The sequence below is a fragment of the Falco punctatus genome (genome assembly GCF_963210335.1).
Source record: "Falco punctatus genome assembly, chromosome: 2".
Lineage (NCBI taxonomy): Eukaryota > Metazoa > Chordata > Aves > Falconiformes > Falconidae > Falco > Falco punctatus.
Window position 1 is genome coordinate 96,297,538 of NC_137581.1, and position 26,258 is coordinate 96,323,795.

The 26,258-nt window shown below is 37.1% G+C and overlaps 1 protein-coding gene across 4 annotated transcripts in view; it reads right to left on the reverse strand.

Annotated features, from left to right (window-relative positions):
- The window catches only part of WWC3 (WWC family member 3), a 104,133-nt gene that overhangs the window by 16,565 nt on the left and 61,310 nt on the right, over positions 1-26,258 (reverse strand). For 3 of the 4 annotated variants that reach the window (XM_080376914.1, XM_080376913.1, XM_080376912.1), the window contains exons 7-14: positions 25,198-25,347; positions 23,040-23,113; positions 13,608-13,850; positions 10,253-10,342; positions 8,512-9,086; positions 2,180-2,300; positions 1,344-1,418; positions 220-306 (exon numbers count right to left, since the gene is read on the reverse strand). In XM_080376914.1, the coding sequence (XP_080233040.1) occupies positions 220-306; positions 1,344-1,418; positions 2,180-2,300; positions 8,512-9,086; positions 10,253-10,342; positions 13,608-13,850; positions 23,040-23,113; positions 25,198-25,347 (1,415 nt within the window). The remainder of the gene's footprint in view (positions 1-219; positions 307-1,343; positions 1,419-2,179; positions 2,301-8,511; positions 9,087-10,252; positions 10,343-13,607; positions 13,851-23,039; positions 23,114-25,197; positions 25,348-26,258) is intronic. The other variant, XM_080376915.1, reaches the window with a different exon arrangement.

A 26,258-nucleotide genomic window follows, 5' to 3' on the forward strand; every position in this document is an offset into this window, starting at 1 on the left:
CATAATAAATATGTAAGAACAAGGGTCATTAGAGACCAGCCTTGTTACCTGACCAGTATGACAGAGGTTCCATAAAATTAACCCTTTCCTCATGTAACTGAGACATACCATCTTCTCAAGAAATGGCTTGATTTTGCATGAAAGCAAACAAATCTATGGTATTTACGACTGTGGCACAAAACAAGCAATGATCAGACTTTAGGTGAAATTTAAGCTTACATTTTGCAGTTTTCTTTAACAACTAGACTAGTAAAGTTCTTCAGCTGTAATACATGGACTAACAGACATTCGCTTCCACTGTCATGCCTGGAAAATAAATTTCCTGTTAGTCACCAAGGATCAATACTGTGTTTAAGAGAGAGAGATGGAAGATTAAAAAGATTTAAAGAATGTAAAAGCACCTTTTGTGTTAAACTAATCTCTTATAAAAATCAGTTTGAATCAAAAGCAATTACAGATATCACACTGATATTATTATTATAACATTATTAATAATATTAGCTACAGTAACAAAGTTATCAGAACTAAGAGAATTAAACATTCCATTTGAGAAGAATAAAATTCCTTACTGTGACTCTTGATAGTGAACAGGTTTTATAAAATACATCCTTTGGTTTAAACAGTTACACCATATACATACACATTTTTGTGTGCATGCACATTTGTAAAAACGTGTCAGTTACATTAGACAAATCAGTTGCACTATTTTCATTGGTTAATGAAAACAAATTAAAAACACCTACTCTTTCACATCGGCATCAATTTTGAAATGGAACAAACAAATCCGGCTGAGCTTGGGAATTAATTTTCCAAAGAGTAGAGATAATTCTGGAGGGCTGTCTAAGGCATGGCATCCTGCTTTGCACTGCTATAATCTGCCCTTCTCCACACTACTCCCACTACCAACAACAGCATGCCGTAAGCACAAGATTTCAAAGCTATATTTGGGAACTGTATTTGTATTTGTGCCTCTTCACCTGTGACTTTCCTAAGGTAATCCTTTATCTGGCATGAAAAGATCTCACTCACAGAGACATATCTCTATATCCATACTCACACTAACGGTCCAGACAATGAAAATAAATGCTACTGAAAGTAGTAATGAAGGTCCTTTTCTCAGCCAGCCTTGAAAGGACATTGAATGAACTGTGGTTAAGGCACATCTCCAGCACAAAGTGGCATGTGACTGACTGATCTGCACATCTGCTAAACTTTGGCTGTCAGTTCAGGAGCTTAACACAATCCACTGCAGTTTAGTTCATTAAAAAGTTAAAACTAAACCCAAGAAAAGTAGTGAGCGATTCCTGCTGACTTGACAGGGAGAAAGAGGAGTAACTACTTACAGAAATCCAACGTGTATTTGCGGTTCTTCATTACCGGCAGCATCACCATAAACAGGCTCTTCCAGATCTTCATTCCTGCAGGAACACAAAGTACTGTAAACTACACACTGACTTCAGCTGTTAAAACATAATGAAATTAACATTTATTTTATGATTTGTGGATGTAAGCAATTGTTTGGTAATACAGGAGGGATTGGTAATTTAGAAGGAATTGAGATACCTATTTAAAAAACACATAGAATTATTAAGTCACAATTTTAAAAACTGAGGTCTTAGCTCTTTCAAGATATTCAGGTTATTTTTATACTTATCCTGTCTTCTTTTTCTCTTTAGCATCCTCAAAAGCTTATCTGCTTCCCAGTTACTGTTTATTGTGCTAAAACAATTGTATAAAGTAACATGTCTTTATCCATCTTTCAATCACTTGGTCATCCTACACATTTTTAGTTTTAGCAATTCATATATTTCCTCCTTGCAGTTTTACTTTTATCACATGCTACTCAGAATTTTAAGTCACACTGTATAATTTTATTTTGTTATAGATGGTTGAAATAAAATCCTGATTTAAGACTAATAAGTTGAGAAAACTATCTTTCAAGGGAGAAATATATGGCGTTAAAATGTTAATAAAGTAAAAGGAACTTGGCACTTGTGAAGATGACAGTGGAACTGCAGGTAAAAAGTTTCTTCTTTCCTTTAAAACGTGCAACCTAATATTTTTATGTTACTAAGAACTAGCAATTTTGAATGCGTACTCAGAAATTTACAAGAAATTTTTTTGGACCATGTGGTAGAACAGGAATATTTCCAGCTTACTATGAATTTATACACCTGACCTTTTGCTTAAAGCTTCAAACACGCCACTGTCACTAGCCAGTGAATGATCTGAGAGACATGCTGAAACTCGCCTGGCTCTCCTCTCCGATCTTCTACCACTGTCTCCTCGCAGAGTTACAGCTGTCACAGAGAAAAAAGTAAAGACAACATCAGCTCAAGGCAATCTCTTAAGAATTAAACAAGAAGCGTTTATTGTACCAAAGCTAAGAGCAAAACAGCACAAATGCAGTTCACTGCTTTTTCATTTAACTTTAAATTAAAAAAACCTAGAGTACAATTGACCGGAGATTTTCTGTGGGAGAACTAAGGAAGGAAGTTTGTGGCTAATTTCTCTCTGACAAGACTAAGTATAAACCAACTGCATTGTTGTTAAATGTTTTTCTGGTAGAATAATCCCTCCTGGAGGAACACTTAGATTAATTCAACATATGTACACATGATATCCTAAACTTAAGATTTACTTACTGAATATACAATAGGTTGAAAACATACACAGAGACTAATTCTTTTAAGAAGTTATCTGATAACACAATGCTAAGTTTTGTTCTCATTTGTTTCCTAATACAAAGTCTCAAAGCATTCTGTTTATACCATCATATAATAGCAGCTTTTATTTACAGTCTGAGAAGCATTATCAAAAAGAACCAGCGCTTTCCAACTCACTCAAGACCATTTTTTTCAAATTCTTGGTGAATGACTTTGAAAACTGACTGGGGGAGGAGAAAGCAACGCTCAACCTCCTCTCCCAGCCTTCCCTGAATCATCGGCAACACCATAAATAGCAATAATTTTCATGATGTAAATGTATCGACAAAAATTACATTATATATCAGGTTTTGTACAGGTATAGCAGCTACCAGTCCTTTGAAGTATGTGCACAAGTGGTAATGCTCAAGAATTGCATAGGTAAGGTTTGACACTTCAATGACAGCTCCTAACTTGAGGTTGTTTTCTTTTGAGTCCTAGAGAGAATCATTAAATAGACTTGTGGAAGTGTAATTACCAACTTTCCCCTCTTTTGCTTAAGGCTCAATGGCTGTCCTCAAAACAGAAAAGCAAGTGCAAAGAGATGCCACTTCAAAACTGGGCAAAGCATCTTATTTGTTTCTATTTGTGCTCTGAAACTTAAGACACCATGGGAACATTCACAGTTTCAGCAGACAGCACTTGGAGTGACAGTAGCCCAGTGCATATCGCATGGGAGACAAGTACCAGCTGTCTGTTATGTACAGCTTACTGCCTCCCACCAAGGATGAAACGCATCTTAACCAAAGTAACAACCTGTTAAGTACCTCTGTTACACATTATCTTAAGGCATCACAAATAAAATCAGCATTTTTTGTGCTGATTAGTATTAGTACCTAATCATTAAGTTTCCTTCAGCAGAATGCCAGCCCACAGCCTGAACTCCACCTGCAGAGCCCAGCTGAGGTACAGTGAGCCACCCCGCTGCATGTGACCCATCTCACCTACCACCCAAGCACCACCAGGACAGAACATGAGGACTTGAAGTTTGATAAAAGTTCCCCAAATTAACACTGCTGTCAACAGAAATGTTTGGCTGAGGTTAGCTTTAACCCACTGTGGGACAGGCAGACAGACAGGATGCGCTGAGCCCCGCAGTCCTACACCAGCCAGAAGTACACTCCTGTTATCAGGCCACCAACACCACAAAATACCAAAAGATGTTCCAAAAATCACAAGGTCCTGTTTGGAGACAAAATTCCTGTATATCAGTAGAGCCAGTTCTCTGTCCCTTTGGTTCTATAAGTAGCCCTACGGACCCGGACCTCCCCTCCAAATTCAATGTTTAGTCATCTTCAGCCATGTAGGAAATTTATCTGCTGACCAGGAACAGCCCAACCTGCATTTGTCTCAATGCCTGGAGAAAGAACCACCCTTTCTCCCACCTCCAATTGTACATGATCCCACCTTTACTGTACATGACACACTGTGTACTGACACTCATGTCATCCTCACCACAAGTGAGAGCCAAGTTCAAGCTAGCTTACAGAAAGCAAAAAACCTGTATTTGAACTGTGCTCTCCTCTGTATCACTTGTACAGTGTGGTGGGTTGGGGGGTTTGGTTGGTTTTTTTCTTCTTCTTCTTCTTCTTTGCTTTGTGTTTTTTTTTTAAGAACTTTTAATTTGGTAAGCCCACCTCTGAGTATTTATCACTGCCACTGGTATTTACGTAGAATCAAATCTAGCACTCTGTAGAGACATCTCTTAATACAAAAGCTTCCCAATAACTTTAAATCTCTAAAAAGAGGCCAAACTTTGGAAAAGTATGTAAATTTTGTATGAAAGTGCTCCTATAATTTCTGTACTAACTTCACCAAGTTACACTAGGATGACCTCTTTCTGTAAATAAGCCTTTGGCTCACCCCTCTATGTGAGCACTTTGCATAGGTGTAGTGGACAGAAGACCTCACAGGCTCTCTCCTTTGGAGGCTCCTGTTCCCAGTTTGTCTGGAAGGAAAAAATGGTCTGAAGCATCAATATAATGTCATTAAAAACTGACATTTTACAACAATGTTGTGTAATCTGGCATTCACTTGCTTACTGCCTGCAGGCAGTGGAAGAATTTGATAACATCTGGACAATCCCAGTGAATCTGGGAGAGATGCAAACACCAAAACATGGCCTTGACTAGAAAAATAATAAAAAAAAAAAAAAGGTCAGCAGGAAAAATTGGTCAAGAAGAAAGAAACATTAGGTTTTGGTTTAAACAGAACATGGTTTTGCACAGGTTTGAGACCTTTCAATGCTGGAAGCTGAAGAATTGTTTTAAAATAAAGTTTTTATGATAGACAATTACCTTTCATTTTCTTATTTAAGTAACAAAATCAGTAAACAACATATATGAATTTCCAGAACTGCTAGGTGCCAAAGCTTGCTAAACATGACAGTTCTGATTAAAAGAATATTCTCAGGTGTCATTAGCTGGAAAAGTGAACTTCAAAGGAAATTTTGGTGTCTAAGATTTCATTAGCTAAAAAAAAATACATCAATAAATGTAAAGCATGTTTCACAAGCTTAGAAAACTGGCAAATACTGCACATCAGCTCAAAATGCACTAATAAAAAGAGTCAAACACTCTCATAAAAACTAAATCAGACACACAAACAGACCTTACCTACCATGATGCTGTCAGGCATTACTATGATATAATAAAGCTGAAGGTTGCAGAACACTTTCTCTAAGAATTTAACTACAGCCATGACTATGCTGTTTAGTTAACATATCAAAAAAAATAAGTATGCCGTAATGATTAAACAGATACAGCACAATATCAAACAAAATCAAATGTAGCAAAATCTCCTATTTCTTCACATGCAACTAAAAAAAAAATAAAAACAACTAACCACCAACCAACACTTCACACAGAAAAACACACTAGGAATTACAGGCAAAAACAGCACAGTAAGTAATTTCAGGTTCACTTACAGTGAATTTTTCTCTTGTGCCGCATGAGAAACAAGACAAAATGAAAAGCAGACAATGATAAATCATCTTTTAGATCTATGACAATATTTTGCAAACAAAAGATCATTTAGGCATTAAAGGAAACTTGGCACTTGAAAGATTATTTTAGGATAGAAAGGAAGAGATAGTGAAGATATTAAAACCCCATATTTTATTAAGATGTTTCCTCCCACTCCCAGATTTATAAATACGATGGGTTTGACTTCTCAGGCATAGTCCCTCATTTACACATGCCAGCATATTTCACAGTATATCCCCAAGACAGATGCAGAACAACAAAAGAGCAGATCAGCAACAGAACATCAAAACTGCAGCTCCTGAAGAACTCCTTGAATTTGCTCAAGTGCTGCTTCGGTGCAAAGTATGTGCATTTGATTCAGTGTTAACCCTCCTGGCCCCCAGAATTTGCAAAAATTACCTCATGTCTTGCCTAATGAAGGAACAGGCAAACGATTTGTCGGAGCCGAGACTTACTGGTTTGCGAGTGTCGCATTATGCTACCAGACCGTTGGGTGGCAGCAGCAAAGCACGCTGCATAGTACCTTTGTGAAAACCACCTCCCCGCAACTGGGGGGTCCCAAACTGTGATATACGAGCTTGATGGTCCATCAAATTGTTCAAGAAAAGAGTACAAACCCAAAACAATTTCAAAACTTCCAACTGCTACTTGCAAACAACTGTATTATAATTGCAAACCCACCAGCTAATGAGTGTAAGCTCAAGGTAGTCATAACTCCAGGCAAAAAAAAGCAGAAACATTAAACAATTTTCCCTTAAGCAACTCTTTTCAAATTCAAATATTAAAAACGAACAAACAACAACAAAAACAACAACAACAAAAAAAACACCTCTCAAAAAAAAAGACAGGCTGGCTACCTTTTAACCATACATTCTCCCAATCTGCCTCAAAAAGCAACACAAAACACAGGGAAGTCATAACCCCTGTACTAGAAGCTGGAGCTGTACAGCACAGCAGTGACAGCAGGTACCACAGGCACGTTCTGCCAGAGGTTTTCAGAGAAACAGAAATGCGTAGAAACGTGACTGAGAAGGGAGAAAAGGAAAACCAAAGCAGGAACTCAACCCTCATCCTACTGCTCCCTAGGTCCTCAGACCAGGCCTTCACTTCTAGGAAACACGTACGAGCTATAAATGAACTACTAACATATTTTCACTTACCACAATGGGTGAAGACATGCTGTGGTCTGATCTGAGGTTTAAAGAAAGCCTCAGGAAGCCTCTTCATGGCACTAATTTAAGCACAAGCTTACATGCTGGTCTCTGGAATTCTGTTTATTTTGGTCTGAAAGCTGCAATATGGGCACTAGAAATGTTTACATCTAGTAAATGTAAACTCTGCCAGCACTATCTTCTGGCAGCGCTAGTTGTGTTAAGGAAAGTAGGTGAGTCTAGACTCAAATGCTGTTTGAGTAATATAGGTTTTTTAGCACAGTGGTGGCATTTTCTTTTTAAAAATAAAAAGCTGAAAGCTTTTCCTTAGATACTGTCAATGTTCCTTCTCATTATCACTTGACAAGATTTTGGTAGGATAGTATAATAGATTCTCTGGTTATATTTCACATTATTCCTGATGTTGTAGGCCCCGAATGCAACATTCTATGCAACTGCTAACACAAGAGTTTTAAATGTAGAAATGGGATGGGAATTACAATCTTTACTATTAAAAATATTCTCTAAAAGCCCTTCTCTACTGGTATGGTTTTATTAGAAATACAAGAAAGGCAACACACAAAAACATCATCATGAAGAAATACTCTTTTTCATTTTACCAGTTCTTCATTTGGTTGATTAAAACAGGAAAAGAAAATTCTCATGTGCTTGTATGCTCAGGTTTTTAAATGTTTGCTCTTTAAAAAAAAGTTTCTTTCCTCTTTTGATCTCTCTAATTTATGTTTCTCAACTGTAGTGCCTCAGAAGCTTCCACCAATGCAAGCTAAAGCAAGTCCATTAACTTCAGAGTCAAACAGGAAAAGAAAACTCAACAGTATGTGTGTTGTGGTAACTGCACACAGCTCTGCAGTCACAGAGCACAGGTCCTCTGAGACAACCACTCGAGTGGACACTTAACTTCTCACACAGCCCCTGCAAAAGATGCTCCTTGGCTGACAAAGCACTCTGCTCCTGAGCACAGGGCACCTCGCACTCATGACCGCCATGGCACTGTGGCTTCTGCTCCACTGCAGAACTTAAGACATCATCGGAACATGGTCGGGGTGTGTGTGCAAATTCAGCATGGAGTCAGCCAGCCTTCAAGCACTGTCAGCAGCATGACCTCATACCTGGTTTTGTGGTTGGGGTTTTTTTGGGTTTTTTGTGTTGGTTTGTTTGTTGTTTTTTTTTTTTTTTGGGGGGGGGGGAGTGGGGGGGTCCTATCTCTCCTAGGTTTGTGTTGCATTAGCTTGTAAGAAGAATGGCAACACAGGCATAACTGTGGGCCTCAGATGTAATTAAACCATACTTTTAAAAAAAAAAAAAAATCCAGTCCAAACCAAAATATTTATTCCTTGATATGTTGCATTCCAAAGAAAGTCCATATTCCATTCCCCATATTCCACACAATTAATCACTATTTTAAAAACTATTTACAATGATTTCTCTACTCTTTCACCTCTTTGCCCTTAATCTAAAGTTTGGGATTTGGGGGTGGTTTTTTTCATTTGGTTAGGTTTTTTTAACAGCTAACATATACCATGTAATTTTTAACTGATGGAATTATAATAAGCCAAACTGAGGAACAATCTCTTCTGTGCTAATATACTTAGCTCTGTGTGACATTTTCTATGATAATGTGACCAAAAAAAATAATGCCCAGAAACTCACCTCCACCAGTTTGGACAGCAGTCAGCTGTGGTCCCATTTCTCGCAGCCCTTCATTGTCCACAGGGTAAGTGGGTGCCTGAGACGAGCTCGTTCCTTGTGTATCATCATCACCCAATGCTGTGGTCTGAGCCCTGAGCATTTCCAGAGCTCCTATGCTTGCCATCTCTTCAAAACCTTCTGACATCTGAGCCAAGGGAGAATCTCGAGATGCAGAGAGAAATGGCGTGTCCAGAGGTGAGCTTGGTGGGGACAACGATGACAAGGAGGACCGCGATGACAGGGACGCCAGGGACTGCGGGGTATCCAGAGACCTCCGCTGCTTATTGAAATTTGAGTGTCCAATTGGATCAGCATATGGCACATCCTTTGTGAGAGACTCAAAGGGAATTATGTCAAAGCGTAAATGCTGGCCGTAGTCTGTAATGCTGTCTGATTTGTCATACTGCGGAAGGCCATAGATGTCCGTAAAGCTGACTGAGCTGAGGGAGCCTCTGCTGGAGGCCAAGGATCCTCGACTGGAGGCCAGGGATCCCCTGCTGCTGCCAGAGGACATTGTGAGAGTGCTAGCCGACAGACTACAGCAGGCAAAGAAAGAGAAAACAAAAAAGGCTCTTTCAAACATAATCAGAAACACCAGCGCAGACATAAAAATGTCAATCCAGATTACACAAGCAGTTCTACATGTATTCAGTACAGCGACACAGAGAGATGATTTGGCATTTTAAGGTCTAGCTCATGGCTCTTGCCCTAGTCTCAAGCACAGCCATGACTGGAACAGCAGAACTGACAACTAAATCAGGACCAAGTGCCTGAAAACAAATGGTCCAACAGGACAAGCCTACTCTTTCCTCCAATGTGTAAGCAGCCATAATTTGGCAGGTAAGAGGCCAGAGCAGGATATGCATCAGTGGACTCAATGTAAAGCCAGGAAGGGTAATTACCATGATCCAGCCTGAATTTACGTTAATGACTGGTCATAAACATATCAGGCAGAAGAAGTGCAAAGGGATTTGGAAAGTCCTAACAAACTGTTGTGTAAGCCTCACCCTCACAGTTTTTCCAGTGAAAAATAGAAAGGACTTTAGGATGAATCCTATTCCAGTTCCTCTTACCAAATCTCAGACAGTGAGAGAGAGAAGAATATGTGACAGAGAGAGATGAAGTGAGACACAGCAGGAACCGAGCTTTTGATGTTGGCATGGTGTTGAGCTGACAAATCCCGAAGAGCTGCATCTAAAAAGGCAGCTGTGAGTGTGAATATGCAAAATGTTCTGGCCTTCTGTGTGGGTCTTAACACATTCTCATATTTAAATGGCAAAATTCTGTCATCTCACCAGGGATCAAAAACCCCTCCTTTAGAGAAGGTATCACAACATTAAAATCTCACAGAACTTCAAAGAATGTTATCTTCGTATTAGTAAAACTGTAACAATATTACAACAGGTCTTAATTATGTATCTTCTTTTCAGAAAATGAAATAATATATAAATTCCCAAAATACATAACAATCTAGCCCAAATAGCTATATCTAGCTCTCTCTCTCTATATATATGTAAATAATACTACTTATAAAACTCTGTCCAAATCATCACATTCCATACACCAAACTGTACAAATTTTGCAAAAAACTAATTTACTTGGCATGTATACATAGAAGTACTAAAAGGTAAACTTTATAGTTCATTAATATTCTTCTTTGCTGTAGTTACACTTCAAAACCTACCGGTTTTACATAACTCACCTTTTTAACTGGGAGTGTAAATATGAGGTTAAACGTGTAGCTTCTTCTAGTTGCATAAGCAAACAATTTCTCTTTTCCTGTAACAGTATCCTACAATTAAATAGATACATATTACTATTTTTCTTCATTACAGTAGTGCTGAAGAAGTGCTAGGAGCCTTCCAAGTACAGAAAAATATTGTTGCATTGCAGTTTGGAATATAAAAAAGTTTCACTGTTTAATGAAAAGTTTTAACTTATGCAGCTCATATGAAGCAATGATAATTCCAGCAAGAACACAAGAACCAAGACACCAGAATTCTCAGACAAGAAAAGTAATTGAGGCACAATGTAAGAGTCATGATGTTGAAAGTACATTACAGCAATTAGCAAAGTCATAAAAACTCCTAGGTAAAAACATCAGACTCTACAAGATTTTTTTTTCCCCTTGCATCAGCCTGATTGTGCCAGTAAAATACAGAGAACTACTATAACTTTCATTGCCTTGGCAGGAAAAAAAATATTCCAAATAGGCCTATTATCCAAGCTAATTAGTGTCGAATTTCAAAGATAAAAAGAAATTTTTTGGAGGACTTCTGTTAAGCAGTAACCACAAAATTCAACTTTGTGCTCTAATTCTAGTTGTTTCAAGTGTGTTTAAATATAATTATATTTAAGCAGGTGATACAGCATATTGAATACCACGCTATGATAAAAATCTCTTGCTGCAACTTATTTTTTGCCCATTCTAATAACAAGCAGCTGAATTACTCAGTACCATTGCCAATGGGAATGTACCTATAATGCTGTCTCATACACCTATAACATATCTTAAATTCTGTAATTTGAGATTATTAAGACTTCAAAGAACAGATTTTATCCACTGATATAATTTATACTTTTCCTTTCCATTTATCCTTTTTCTGAATCCAGAATTAGAAGTATTCCTGGTGGTTTGTTTTTCCAAGCCCAATCACTGAATTTCAAAATAAAATCAGGGTGGTAATCTGTTTTGTGTTGCACATGTTTATGTCCAAGGAAGTTACTGCTCCAAGCCCTGCATTCACAAGTTGGCTGGAAACTGGGGTTCTGACATACACTTTGGAGAAAGCGTATCAAAACTTATTTCAGTGTTTCCATCCTTCCTCAACTGCAAAGACAGCTGTTAGAATTCAACATATTAATGGGCAGGAAAAACAAAACAAAACAAAAAAACCCGCACAACAAAAAGGGAGTCATTCTAGATAAAACAACAAAATGACAGCACTAGTTTCAATAAACTTTGTATGTTTAAGATACAAAAAAATATGTCTTTGTTAGCAGTAAAAACATAAATCTCTCAACTTCTTTGGCCTGCAAATTCACCAATTCATATTCTGGCAAGGGGCTGTTGCGCTACACTCCAGCACTCCACTGCCCTCTGAGGAGGCTGCCTTCGTTGCAACCACACAGCAGAAGCTGCACACCTGAGCCCATGCAACACTGAAGCTCTTCTGCTTCTGTGGACCCCAGACAAGATTAACCAAGTGGTGCAAGGAAGGCAGGAGCTCAGTTATGTAAACTTATATGACAAAGGCACTGCATGAGGAAACCAAAAGAAAAAGACAAATGGATGCAAGAAGCTTAACTGACTCAAAAGCTTGCAGGGGAAAGAAGGGTTATCTACACCACCTACTTTAAAAAATACACTTAGGAACCTACATCCCACAGTCACCAACGCTGTATAGGTACCTGCGCTAAAGGGCAAGTGATGCCTCCAACCCACACCACCAGCCAAACTTAAAAAAAAAAAAACAACAAAAAAAACAACCACCACCACCCCCAAAACCAAACCAACCAACCAACCAACCAAAAACCCACACCAATTAAACCCCACATCTATCATACAGATTTTAAGGTAATAAAGTTCTGCACATAATTCAGCGCCTTTAAAACTCAGTAACTGAACAGAAAAGGTAATTATTTAAAGAGGAAAGTTCTTCGTATTTCACCATTAGGAGAAAGTGGAAATAGAAAGGAGAACTAGGAATAGTTTTGGTTATTCCTGAGCCTAAAACAAACAAATAAATAAATTAGGGCTACTAATAGTTAAGTTTTCTTCCATTTTTTAATAAAAAAATAGAGCACCCTTCAATATTATTCTAACTTCTACTCAACTTTTTGCTAGCATTTGAAATATCAAGTATCGCATTGGAACACTGGTTTCCACAGCATGAACTACATGGAAAAATAGCTTGGCCTTCTTTCCAACATAGTATGCACTACCTAACATGAGAGCCCAAAAACAACAAATAAAACTTACTACACGGCAGTGTAAAGTGAACTCCCTTTTCTGTCAGCTTAAGCTGGAAATGCAATGTAACGATACTGCAAAAATTACAAAATATGTAACATTGAACTGTAGGCTGGCTGTGAATTTTCTATTTATTACCTGAATTTACTGTCTGAAGTAAGCGTTTTCAAAAGATCTGAAGCTTTTAAAATTTGTATATGGAAGGCACTTCCAAATATCTTAAAAGTGTCTTAATTATGTAAATATTAACCTTTACACAGAACACATTAAAGCTAGTTCATGTAGTTTTCCTCAAGTGTCAAACCTGGGGTTTTACCACTAAGAGAAGGAAGGCAAGGAAACAAGAACAAGTACTTTCTTGCTTTCACTGGAAGCAGTCTATGGTAACAAGAAGAGGTGAAGAGGTTTTGTCCATTTCTTTGGCTACAAGAAAAACTGTGCAACTTTGAAATAAACATAGTGTTTCCACTAATATGTTTGGGGGGTTGTATGATTATACATATAACTTGGTATTTAAGTTTTCAAGAATGACTCTATTTACTAAGTTCTCTGAAGGTTAGAGTTGGGATGTGGTCCCACTGCTGAGATTGCAAATTAAAAGGAAACATTTACTTACAAAAGGCAGTAAAATCTTAATTATTTAACTTTCCAGTTACAAGGCAGGAACCAAACATAGGAAAGGATCTTTGTTCTGATGCTTTTGGAAATGAATGTTACTCCACTGCAAAATCTTTCACTATCCAGGTACTGTTATTCAGGTCTCCGTTATCAGACAGTATTACTCAGACTTTTTCCAAGCATTTTTTTGTGACTCTCTTCTGATCTATTCTTCCTATTCAGAATTTTTAGACGAATGAAATGAGAACTAAATAGTTAACACCACCCTAAGTCTCCTTCAGAAAACTTCAAGCCCGACATTAAATAAAGGCAGCCAGGAGCAGTCTTTTCCTTTTTTGAAAGCAAATTACTCTAGTAACATTTTTGTTTGTTTGTTTCTTAAACATAGTGAAATTTCCTACTCCTGCTTTTGAAACTACGTGTATGGATCTTATAGTAGATAAGAAAACAATTTAAGTCCCCAAACCTTTCAGTGGCCCCATGAGCAGATGTTGCTCGAGCCCGCTGAATTTCATCCTCCAAGCGCCTTTTCTCTTCCTCCAAACGTGCAATGTCTTCTGGGGATCGTCTCTGCTGACTGATGAGCTGCAGCTCCTGAAGAAGAGCCTCCTTCTCTTTGATGAGCTGAAGACGGTCCCTGTCCGCTTCAGCCATTCCTGGCCAAGATTCATTATCTAGCAAGGCCAGCTGCTGTTGTATATTTGAAACTCTTAAAAAGAGGATAAATATATTTCAAAATGTAGAAGAGACAATGATGAAGACAATAAAGAGGAAAAATATCAAAATGTGAAGATTGTTGACTTCTATGATTTTTTTTTTCTAAAATTCAAAACAAAATTGAATGGAGTTTGGAAGGACTATTCATTTCTGGGTGGTTTTTTTTGGTTTGGGGATTTTTTTTTTCCTGTTTTGTGGGTTTTATAGAACTGCAAGTGCTCCTAAGTGTGTAGCTGTATAAGAACTACAGTGCATTTATCTATTACATGGACAATATCTGCCTTTAAGGCTTTCTCATTTTTTATTAAATCAATTCATATTTCAGAGCTCTTGAGTTTGCTGCCTGTACAGATGAAGAAGTTGATCATAATTTCATTTCTCATTCTTCTACTACTGGATCTTAACTCGGGATTTCAAAAGTCCAGCAAGAAGTTGAAGAGGATGAAGGGAAGATGCTTATCTAGTGACAAAAGGTCCATATATTCATGATCAACTTGTAGAGGAATGGTTCCAGGGGCTGAAAATATTAGGCAGTTCTGACCAACATCAAACATTTAAGAGTAAGCTGTCAGTAAAACAAAAAAATATATTGGTCTAGACAAAAGATATATTGGTTACAAAACACAATGGCTTTAGATGGATCCATCATCAAATCAAGCAGTAAGTATGCTAACTTGATTTTTTTTCTAATAGGCTTTATAGCCAAAAGTAGCTTCCTATACCTCAACGTGATGGACCATTACATTTTAAGAAAATGTTCTGCTAAAAACAAATTTTGAACTTTTACAAATATTACAAAGAATCCTAAATCTAGAAATTTCACAATTTTTTCTTTTGGCAATATCAAAAGGTATGTAAGCATAACAGGGAGAACACTTTTACTGCTAGGTATTTATGCTAGGTATGTGGGCAATTTAGGCACTTTTGAATTTTACAGTTAAAAGAAAAGTAAGAGACAGTCTAGCTTTCTCATTTTTGAATATTTGAAACTAAAGAACCGTATAACAGTTATGCAGTTGTACACTTCAGTTTCGTCTTGACTTTGAAATGGTAGCACTCAAAGCTCAGTGCACCATAGAAGATTTATCACCCTTTAAATAAATAAATAAAAGCACATTTAAAGCCAGCCATAAAAGTGGGATATGCATTCATTCTTTTGGTAAGTTAATTTAAGTAATCTTTTGTCCAAAATATCTGGTAAAAAAGGAAAGATAATAATAAACAAAGCAAGGTAAAAGCACGTAACAAACAAACAGAAGATCCACAGAGCGGTAACATGTGTTTAAGAATAAAAGAAAAGGCACAGACATGACAAAGGTAAGTTTTTCCCCATCTAAAAAGAAAACCTCATGCAATGTTTATTTCATACTGACATCTGGAAAGCATTTGGCTATCTTATTATCAGGGGAAGGGAAAAAAAGTATCAATATAAGTAATTCTGCAATGACTGCATTCATGTATGAATAAGAATTTTACTGTGACTTTTGTCAAATAGATTCCCCCCTCGCCCTTAGATTTCATTTACAGCAAGTAAACAACTTGGATATTATGTTATGTTTTAGTCTAAAGCAGAATACTTTATCAAGCCCTTCAATACCATTTACTCCTCCTCGCATTAATAACAAACTTCCTGCCAATAGCTACTGAAAGCACCATTGTGAATCGATACGTATATTCCGCAGATTTCATGCTTCAGCTATTGTGCCTGAATTCCAGATGCAGCTTCCTGGAGAACACCTCACCCCATCAAGCAAAAGTCAGGGCCAGGAAAAGCAAGCAAAGTCAGGACCCCTTCTCTCCCCTTCCCAGGCTGCTGCGCAGTTAAAGAATTAGTAAACACTCCTGAAGGCATATACAGCTTGATTTTCAAGTGTTCAGTGCCAAATGAAACAAATGGGGACTCAAGGTCCTTTCAACAGAATTACAGAATTCAGGTACAATTGAGTTACATCTTGGCAAGCGAGTGTGAATCAGATGAGCCCTGGCAACATAATCTGAGTGACCATGCTCATAAGCTCTTACAGAGCCTGTGGATGAAAGATGACGAGATGTGTCTGGTGAAGTCTCTGGGTGGTTTTATAAGGTAACTGAAAGACTGACTTTCCTTCATTTTAACAGTTACAACTGTTTTGCTAGCTATTTTTCTAATGCAGGGTGGGCTGAGTAAGAAGCTGATCATAAGAGCAAATAAATGCTAACACAAGCAACAAGCAAGAAAGAAGTACCAGCATGCGACAGGGGAAGGTGGGATCCCCCCTTCCAGTGCTGTAAAGTAAAACAACACCCTCAATACAAGAGGTTTTAATTTAGACTCTTGATCTTGCTGAGAGCACGTAACACCCTTTGTGTATGACATTCCAGTTTGTTTGTTTCTTCCTCTCAATTTCTGTTACGATGATACCTTGAAAGTAGAAAGTTGTTGTACAGTAACTTATTTATAGTGTTACTAAAGGGAAAAGTACTGCTGTGGACAAGGTTTGTATCACTGAAGATTTCCAAAATCCTATTACAGTATTTACTTTGATTCCCTTGACACTATTAACATTTGAGGCGGCTCTTCTTATCTCTACATTTTGCCTTTAAGCAAAGAAAAAGCACTTGCAAAACACTACATAATTCAGGAATCTGTTGGGAGGGAAACTTCATCACCAATAAGCCAGTTTTCTGCAACCTGTATTTCCTGCAAATGAACCAAAGCTTTTGGGGAATTCTGTTGCTTGCTTTCCACTAAGGACTCCCTCTGCATGGTCAGTTGTTCCAAAAAGCTACCAGTGATAAACTTTGTAAAATTTATCTCCGTGGCTAGAAAACATCCCTAAGGGCTTTTATGGTCTCACTCACTCAAATGAAGAAAAATATCTGAGCAGATATAATAAAACATAATAAAACCCCCTTTTGAGCATGTTTCATAATTGCAGTTTGCCTTCTCCTAACACAAGTTTTTCCCTTCCAATCACAATAAATCCATAAATAAGCAACTTCACTGTGCCCGTCCACGCTAGATTTTATACCTATAATATACCAGTCATTCTCACTGCTGGTATGTTAGAAAAAAAGCGGCTGCTTTGCATTTTCAGACTCAATGCATACATTCACCTACTTTAAACATCCACTTAAATAAATCAATGACTAGACACAGATTGCAATTTAAAGAAAATAAATTTATGAAGTTGGTTTTTCAAACGTATTTTTCCTTCCTATTGGAAACACATAATTCCTTCTCATTCCTTTCCTATTTTTTTTAAAGATACTTCTTAAGGGTAATCACTGTAAAAGTGTACTTTTATCTGGCCTAATGCCAGACACTGAGGTCTTTACTGATAGGGCAATTTAACATATTCCTGGGGAAAAAACAGTTAATTTTGAGCCGTCAACATTCCAGGCATTTTGCCCATTCCCATCCTTGCATAACAAGTGCTGAGGAGCTTGCATTCCAGGCTGGAGTAGGTGGTATCAAATGACTCCTTTCCTAGGTAGGCAGACCGACTTGCTGCTTATTTCAGTATTTAAAAATTTCAAATGGAGATGAATATAACAGCTCCTGTTAAGCAGAAAAGCAGGAGGGGCACAGGTGGGATGACAAAGGTTTAACCTTGGTGATCTTAAGTAACTGATTTGAAATGGCAAACTTGCCCTGAGATGGCCATACTAACGTAGCTAGAATGATGCCTGGCCCAAGATAATGTAGATGTAATAGCATAAGGGTAGAGATCAGTACAGCCAGTAGTTTACCACACAAACTATATCATGGGCGGGGCGGGGGGAAGCATCTATTTCCAGAATTCACAGCATGTCTGAATTCTTTTATATATATATATATATATATGTGTGTCTATGCAGACCCCCCTTGACAAAACTGGGCAAATCCTTCTGTCATTGGAAATATCTGGGGAATCTAAAAGATTTTGTTAGCGTCTAGAACATAATTTTCAGGACTGCTATATGAACCCAGCACTAACGAAATTATACTGCTGAGCTCAAGAACATTTCTGTTTAGAAGAGGTTATGTATTAAAATATAGCATGAGAAGTGAGACTTAAGTAAAAAATTACTTTTTGTGACATGAAAGAGTTACAACTACAATTAATCCCATGTTTAGAGCATTACTGAGATTATGAACAAGAGGTGTCCTTGGATGGGAAATACTCTGAAGCAATACAAAGGGTCCTAACTCATGCTTGTGAAAGAAGCAAATATGGGTATGCTACAGCTGGCACTTCCTAACCTACAAGTTCTGGTCTTTCTAGCTTAAACAAGTTCTTCAGACTTAATTCGTTTGAATTTTCTAAGGGAAGAAAAAAAGAAACAACACCCCCCCAAAAAAAAAAAAAAAAAAAAAAAACACACCAATAACACCCCTATATTTAAATGCCTAGACTTTTGGGTGACCTATCAGACCATTCTATAGCTGAGGCTTTTGTTACCTGTGGGATAAGACCACCGGTGGGGATATAAAAAAAAAACCCCACAGTTATGATTTGGAGGAGAATAGTGTCTAAAATCATGTGAACACACAGAAATGATCAACATAAATCAGTCCAGCTTACTCTTTTCCTTAGGTTTATAATGGGACCCAGTTCTCCGCCAGTTCAGGTAACGGAACTTATCCCATATGCAATACTAGAGGAGGTAGCTGTGGGACTGAAGACACATAAGGAAGGGTGTAAAAACTCAGTAATTTCTGGTATTTACAGACCCTCTTGAGAGCAAATTATGATTTACATCCAAAGAAGGGAAGGCTAGAGAAAGGGGAAGAAAGAAATGGAAAGAACAAGAAGCTGGGGAACTCAGCCAAATGCTCACAAAATTTCTCCACTGTGTCTACTTTGGCTGTTCCTGCAAGTATGTGGCACTGTGGCTTTGGCGGACAACACCAGCATGCTCTGTAGAATATCCAGCCTTCCTGGCAGCCTGATTCAATAACAAGGAGGTCTTAAAGTGGCTTAAGACACTCGTGAAACCTTTAGACTCCACTGGCATTTTGCAGATAAAATTAGATATTCACTTTTAGGAAAACTGCAAAGCATGCTAAAAGCAATAGAGACAAATTAGTATTTTCCCCAACTCACAGGTAAACTGGCATAATGAAAACTTCAGATGTTTCAAGAGCATGGCTCAGCTCCTCTTATAAGCAAAAAAAAAAAACCAAAAACTTTTGTGTTTAAAATCTGACACTGGGAGATTTAGGTTTAGCTGGCATGCCTGAGCCATATATTTATGAGATATGAGACAAATTACTTTATCCCTAAATCAGATTTTCAGATTAGTTTAGCAGAATAAAGCATACAAATCCACTGAATTTTGCTAGAAATTAGGCAGTTACACTTTGAAACCTGCCTACACAAGATGAATTTTAACAGGAAAATACCTGTGTTATTGTATCAGTGCTTGTAATACTGCTCCCAATATTCAACCAACATGTATTTTGTCAGTATAAGCACAAATTGCACTGACATACTTCTGCTTGTGCTAGTGCTTTTAAAAGCCCAACTGAAAATTAATTCCAGTATGAGACAAGTTTGTAACAAAGTAACTATTCAGCAACTATACTGAAAAGAAAGTAGTAACATTCTTAAAGGGAACATGGAAATATTAAGCATGGCTGAGGAGGAAGCTTTTTCAAGACTACAATTAAGCTGTTGACAGCCACTGCAGGATTTAAACAATTGAATTTAAAAATAACATCTTTGAATTCAAATTTGCAGAAGGCATAAACAAATTACTGCTTCTGCACCCCAATTAGATAAAATGGTTGGATATGCTTGTTTTATTTCATTAAAATCAGCTGCCATCAGACTGGATTATAAAAAACACAAAACAAAACAAAAACCACAGGTAAAAATTTTGGTGCTTCTTACCGGAGGGATCATTTTTGATCTATTGATTAATATACTTCACAGGATATGAGGCACTGCAGCAATGACATTTCATGATATTTTGCTAATAGACTTCATGTAGTCATTGTACTGAACTGCACAACTGAAGAGTTATCAAAGAAAAACAATTTGCTTTTGATTTCTCTTTCTATGAAACAGTCTATTCAGAAAAGTGCTTGAGGGGTACAGTTTCCAGTGTGCAAATGCTTTCATGAGAGGTGGTCTCACTGAAATAGCAACTGAAACTAAAGACGGTATTTATCCAGGCAGCTAGGGGCTGTCTGTTCAAAAAGACGGGCCTCCCTTCCTCCTGCTTCTCTGGAGGGCCACACTGACAGATCTGAGAGAAGAAATTTCATGGAAATAAGGTACAGTTTATTTAAAAATAAGGGGGGTGGGGGGGGGGGGTGGGGTAAGAGAAGAGTAAAGAGCTGAAGAAAAGTGATTGAGCCTCTCTTCAGCATGATTGGTGAGCTAAAACAGAATTTACATGCCTCCTCCCAGAGCCTGGATCAGACACAGGAGAAAGGACCTCTTCCCTAGCATGCTGAAGATGTCAGAACCCACAGCTCACAACATCTGAAATACCCATGGGAAAAATTAAATTGCAAACTATCCAACTTCCTTGCAGTGGGAAACTGAAGGGACGAAAAAAAAGAAAGAAAAGCAGCTATGTGAATGTCTTAATATATGCAAAGGCCAAACCACTCAGTAGTTAGATTTTTGAAGGAGGAATTAAAATCACATTATCTTTTATGAGGGAGGAGAGATATTTTGGAAGTATAAGCCAACTTTTCTACTATCACTGAGTCTCATCTCCTGAATTCCTCAGGATAGTTCATTCAGAAATCCCAACACTGCACTTACTTGCTCAGACATCATATACAGAGAACATACTTTTTTTAAAAAAAGAACCAAAACTTCTTTACTACATATGACAAGTATTTTGCTTCTGTCTAGATTCACAAGAGTGACTAAGATGCAACTTGCCTTTCAGTTTGTGGGGCTTTTTTCCCCACTTTTCTTTAAGGAAAAGATACTTTTCTCCTACAGTCTTTTCAGTCTCCCATTAAAACTTGGAAATAAGATAGTTTGTCTGTTGTACTTATTTGCTATATGTTTTCACACCCCATTTGACAAGCAAGTAGTCATAATATACTGCTTTGCAGTTGTGACATACTGTAGCATTTTAATTTTCTACGTTGTAGATTTTAATTCATCACAGCACATTCTATCACCCACACTGCAGTAACAGTAGATATTTCATCAGCCAAGGGAGAACGAACACAAAGATATTTAGTAGAGACAAAAGTCCTACAGAAATGCCAGCAAGCTAAGGGGAAGGAATGCATGATAAATGAAGAATGCAACCACAGAGATAACTGGTAGGGGCAATGAGCTTTATGCAGTTCCACTCAAAAGCCGAAAGCTGATTACTTCCGTACAACATACTGGGCAGAATAAGGCTACTATTTTAAAGTAACTAACATGTTTTTGCTAAATAACAGCCCATTGTCAGAGCTGTGATCCTGGGACAGTAAAACTACCCTTACTGCAATCACTATTCTCTAGTTGGAAGGTTAGTTACCTGGATTTTCTACACTTAACATCAAACCCCAACTCACTTCTGATGTTCAGATATACTGCATTCCATGCAGAAACAAATGTTCAGCATTTCCAACTGAGAAATGCTTCCCCTACTAAAAAAAAACCCAACAAAATAAAAATCCAAAAATACCCCAGCACTCCATCTTCTCCCTGCAATAACACACAAGAAGTGTTTTGAAAAACACATAGAAAAGGTATGTCAGAAAACAGAACCAAAAACATTAAGTATGATCTTCACAGCACCAGTGTGCTCTGCTAAACTTAGCAGTATAAGACCAAATTCTATCCTTCTTTCAGCAACTGTCATGAAGCCCTAAATTATCAGTGAACTATTAAGTGCTAAGGCCTAAGTCTGTGACCAAACAGGACACTAACAGGATTTTGGTTTGCCTTTTTTTCGCCCAATCATTTAGCCTTTACTAGGTAATAGTCAATGGTATTCACATGCAGTACTTTACAATGCAGGCTTTCATTCCAGTTACAAATCCTGAAGATTTAGCTGTGTATCTCTAACATGCCTGTACCAGTGTAAATTTTTTTTGAAGCCTGTACTGCATCCAAATGTGGGTAAATTTTCCAAGAACAACAAAATTGTGAGTTGCTATAAAGCTTCCAGTACCTGTCAAGACATATGACAGCATTACGGTTTCCCCCACAGGAAAAGTCACCATAAAATGAAAAAAAAAAAAGAAAAAAAAAAAAAGGCAAAAGTACTAAACTTTTTTTATCCCTTGTTCTGAGTGATGTAAAAAAACCTAGCAAAAAATAGACAAAGTTGAAAAGAAAAATCTTAACTTAAAAAAATTTTAAAACTAACGTTAAGGTTTTCAAAGCTAACTAAACAGAATCTTTTAAGTGTCAGACTATTTTAATAAAGGACTATTCTATCAGTACTAATTAAAATAATCATAAGTGCACAAAATTCCCGTGTTCAAGTCATCATCCAGACACTACTGTCCAGAATATGCAGCAAATAATTAAAAAACAATGAGGTTAAATAAGGACTTACTAAACTATACTAGTAGATGTTTTTAGTAGTAAATAAGAATTAGGTTTACAAAGCCATGAAAAAACAATACAAGACTGACCTCCACCCACAAAAGAAATACTTATTATAAGCAATTACACTGAATACTAGTGAAGAATTAACGTATTCCAAGTAATTATTCTTTTTATTTAACACATCTTTTTCAATATCAGCATTTATTTTTAGGTATCCTTTTGTTCAGCTCTGAACATTTTTCATATATCTCACAGGAAGTTTTGCATTCTTTCTTCATACTGAGATCACGACTTCAGTGCGTTAAACTTAGAACACAGGTATGCAAAGCTCCGAATATACCGAGGGAGTAGGCTGATAAGTGTAAATTTAAAGAGTTTATACTGAGGTTTGAGAAGAAGGTGGAAAAAAAACCAACACAAAAAAACCCATAAAACAGTTCATAAAAACTACTGCAATTTTGTGTTTATACAAGTGTAGAATGGGGCTGACATTTGACTTTATCTCTGCAAACAAATATAATAATTTTATGATAAAGTCTTAAGTTTACCTAAGCTTTTATTAGCTGTGAACTACTCAACAGTAGGCAAATTAGTCTTCCTAAAGACATTTCAGCTAGAAGGCTGGTTCCAGTTCTACTTTGAAAACTATAATCACAAGAGTAAAAATAAAAACCAACAAATTTGTCTTTAATTACCTTTTCTTGGCCTCTTCATATTGCCAGTTCAGTCTTACTTTGTCTACAAGTCTTGTTTTGTCATCAAACCCAAACTTTTGCAGAGTTGAAGAACACAGAGAAAAAGAAAAAGAGAGAGAGAAATGAGAATTTAGAAACACTCTCATAATAAAAGGCATAACTGCCTCACTTACTAGACTCACTAAAAACTTTCAGTGCTTGCAGTAACAATAAAGATTAATTTTAAGCTTTAGAAATACAAAACTGGTTTATTGCCAAAAACACAGAAGCAAGCCCTTCCAATAAATTATGATCTTGGAAATAAAGGGTTAGCAAACAGGATCATAGATGAATGGTCACAGCTTTTCCATTTCATCCAAGCCTAAAACACAGAGAGTATTGTAATTGAAATATTTTACCACTTGATGCAGCTATTTTATGGATAGTTTAATTAGAAGTAATTCAGGTTACATTTACTGTACTGCAATATGTTACCCAGCACTTAGATCATTAGTGTGTTTTAAACACTATCACAAAAGCATCACCTGATCCTTGAACCAGTCCTAGAAAGAAAGAACATTTACACTACAACTCCTACTGTATACAGACCAGTTTCTACAGCAACTTCTCTCCACCCAACAGCATCAGCAGTTTTCCTCTAAGGATGTATGTGTACAATCTAATAGTTAAAACCCAAGTCCCTATCTAAGCACATTGCTGCACCTCTGGCTTTGTCATATAACTGCTGCTTTTGCTCTCTTCATCATCACACATGTAAAAACTCCAGCTCTTTTTTACTCACATTCCACTACTAATAATTCAGGAAAACAATTTATATAATTATGTAATTTCCACCACCACCCCCCAACGACCTATATCTGATAAACACAATTTTCAGACTGTACTTAGCTTGTCTTGGATGGCATTCAATGTGCATTGTGAAATAGAAAAATGCTGCTATGTTCCTTTTGGTAATTTGTTTTGGAATTGAATAATCACATCCACCACCAGTCTGAAAAATGACATCCCAAAGGCACCATCTACCTAACACACTGAAAGACAGCCTAGTGTTAGCTAAGTTTTCTTAGATGCTTTAGGAGTATATCTTCTTAAAAACATGGATTTTCTCTTCTGTAGAGGCCATCTGGAGATATGCAACCTGGCAGCTAGTCAGCAGTGAAAGAAGACAATAGACAAGAAATGGGATCATAAAAGCCTACAACTGAAAAGTAACACAGTTGAATAAAATTTCCAACCAAGAGTAGAATAACATCCAAACTACAGTACTAACAAACTACAAACAGGTTGTCTTCTTGCTTTATTGTCAATCTCATCCACAGAAACAAATGTTTTGTTGCTGAAGAACAGCTAGGCTGCCATAGTGTTAGTGCAAGCCAAATTTTTATTATTTGGAATACACAATTTCATTCACACAGAACTATTTCCAAGGAATGCTAATACATTCTTCTCAAATACCATATTTAAAGGCATATTTGAGCATAAAGGTATGGCAGACTAGATCAGAAATTTTATTATTTTTTAAGAAAAATACTTGGACACCAGCAAATAGTTCTCTTGTCTCAGAGAAAAGCAGCAGAAGTCTACACTACACCTTTGATGTATATGAATAACAACGAAAAGCATGATAAAACCAAGATTTAAAATAAATAAATATACACACCCATCACTACCAGAACACTAAAATCTCATGTTGTTGCACAATCAGGTCTCTACTGCAACTTCAAGCTGGTTAAAGCATTTCCTTCCTTCCTGCATCATTACAAGTATCAGTAAGTCAGAGCTGGTGACATGAAGAGAAGAGGTCCGCGGACACCTCAGTAAGAGCTGTTACTTATGAGATGAACCTGTGGTCACCAAAGTGAGGACACAAGAAGTGCTCTGCCATGCTGGCTCAGTCTGGGAACTGATTTTACCTGTCACTGACCTGCAAGCATGTTGCTAAGCCCCTGTGCCACACTCAAAAAGCAGAACCACAAAACACTGCTCAGATGCTCTGGGAGCAATAGCAAATGCAACTCCCTCACCACCAATATTGCTTTGGATTTTTTGTTCTGCTACAGCCAACACCTCTTAAATTAAAACAAGAAATAACGATGTATCACCACAGTAAAAAAGCAGCTTATTTTCTACAGCAAATGTCTCGCATAGTAACACATACCTCTCCAGTGATGTCAGTCTGAGAACAAGCATCACAGTGTTGTTGAGGTAAACAGGAGTCACTGAGTGAACTAGAATTGTGCTGGAGATCCTGCAGGGAATCTGTAATACAACAGCTATTCCTGAATCCATCTGTTAACTTGGCCAGGCTCTATAGGAGCAGGGATTTAAAAGCAAAAAAAAAAAAAAAAAAATTAGAAAAACTGCTTTTTATAATCCTTTTATTAATAGAAAACAAAGAAAAACGTTCTGTTTTAGAAATATGACAGGTAGCTTAAAAAAGAGTACTTACAGAAAGTGAAATTCATTGCAGTGTTATCAACATGCAGAAGCTTTGCTTTGAAATAAACCTCTCCTTTTAAAAGATGCATCTAACAGTAAACAGATTTTAAAATTACTTGTTTTAGATCTGTGCATGTTTTAGCTTTTATATAGCTTGCAGTTCTCTCAATCTAGCAGCTGTCAACTTTCAAGTTAACTGATAGGGAAGACAAATGAGATTCATCTCCGCTTTTGCCATCTTCTGCACAGGTTACATTCCTTAGCCACTACTGCTATCCCATCCACCTTGTATTGATTGTATTTTTATGACAGTTGATTTCACCCTTGTGGTCTCTTACCCAAAGTTCACAGAGTTAAAAGATATTTTACACTTTGGGTTAAGTAAGGGATATCTGCAACATATCTAGACAATGACACAAACTGTGAAGGTAAAGCAGAGACATCTAGTCTTTAAGGGGAAAGGGGAGTAAGAGACAATCACACAAAATAGGAACCATAACTTCTTTGACAATATAAGTGTGGTTGGAAGGTTCGTATAATTCCTTTTTACAAAGATAAAATTGTTAATATCACTTATTTTCTGATTGTGTATTCTTTTTCAAAAATTAAAGATAATGTAGTATCAATAACAAAATCACTGTGCAGAGTCATTTATGACAGAGGTCCTAAGTACTATGCGTTGAAAGAATGTTTAAAAAAAAGACATTAAGAAATTAAATTCTGTCCCTTCATCAAAAGTTAAAGGACTTCAAATTCACATCAAATTGCATGAAAAAGATT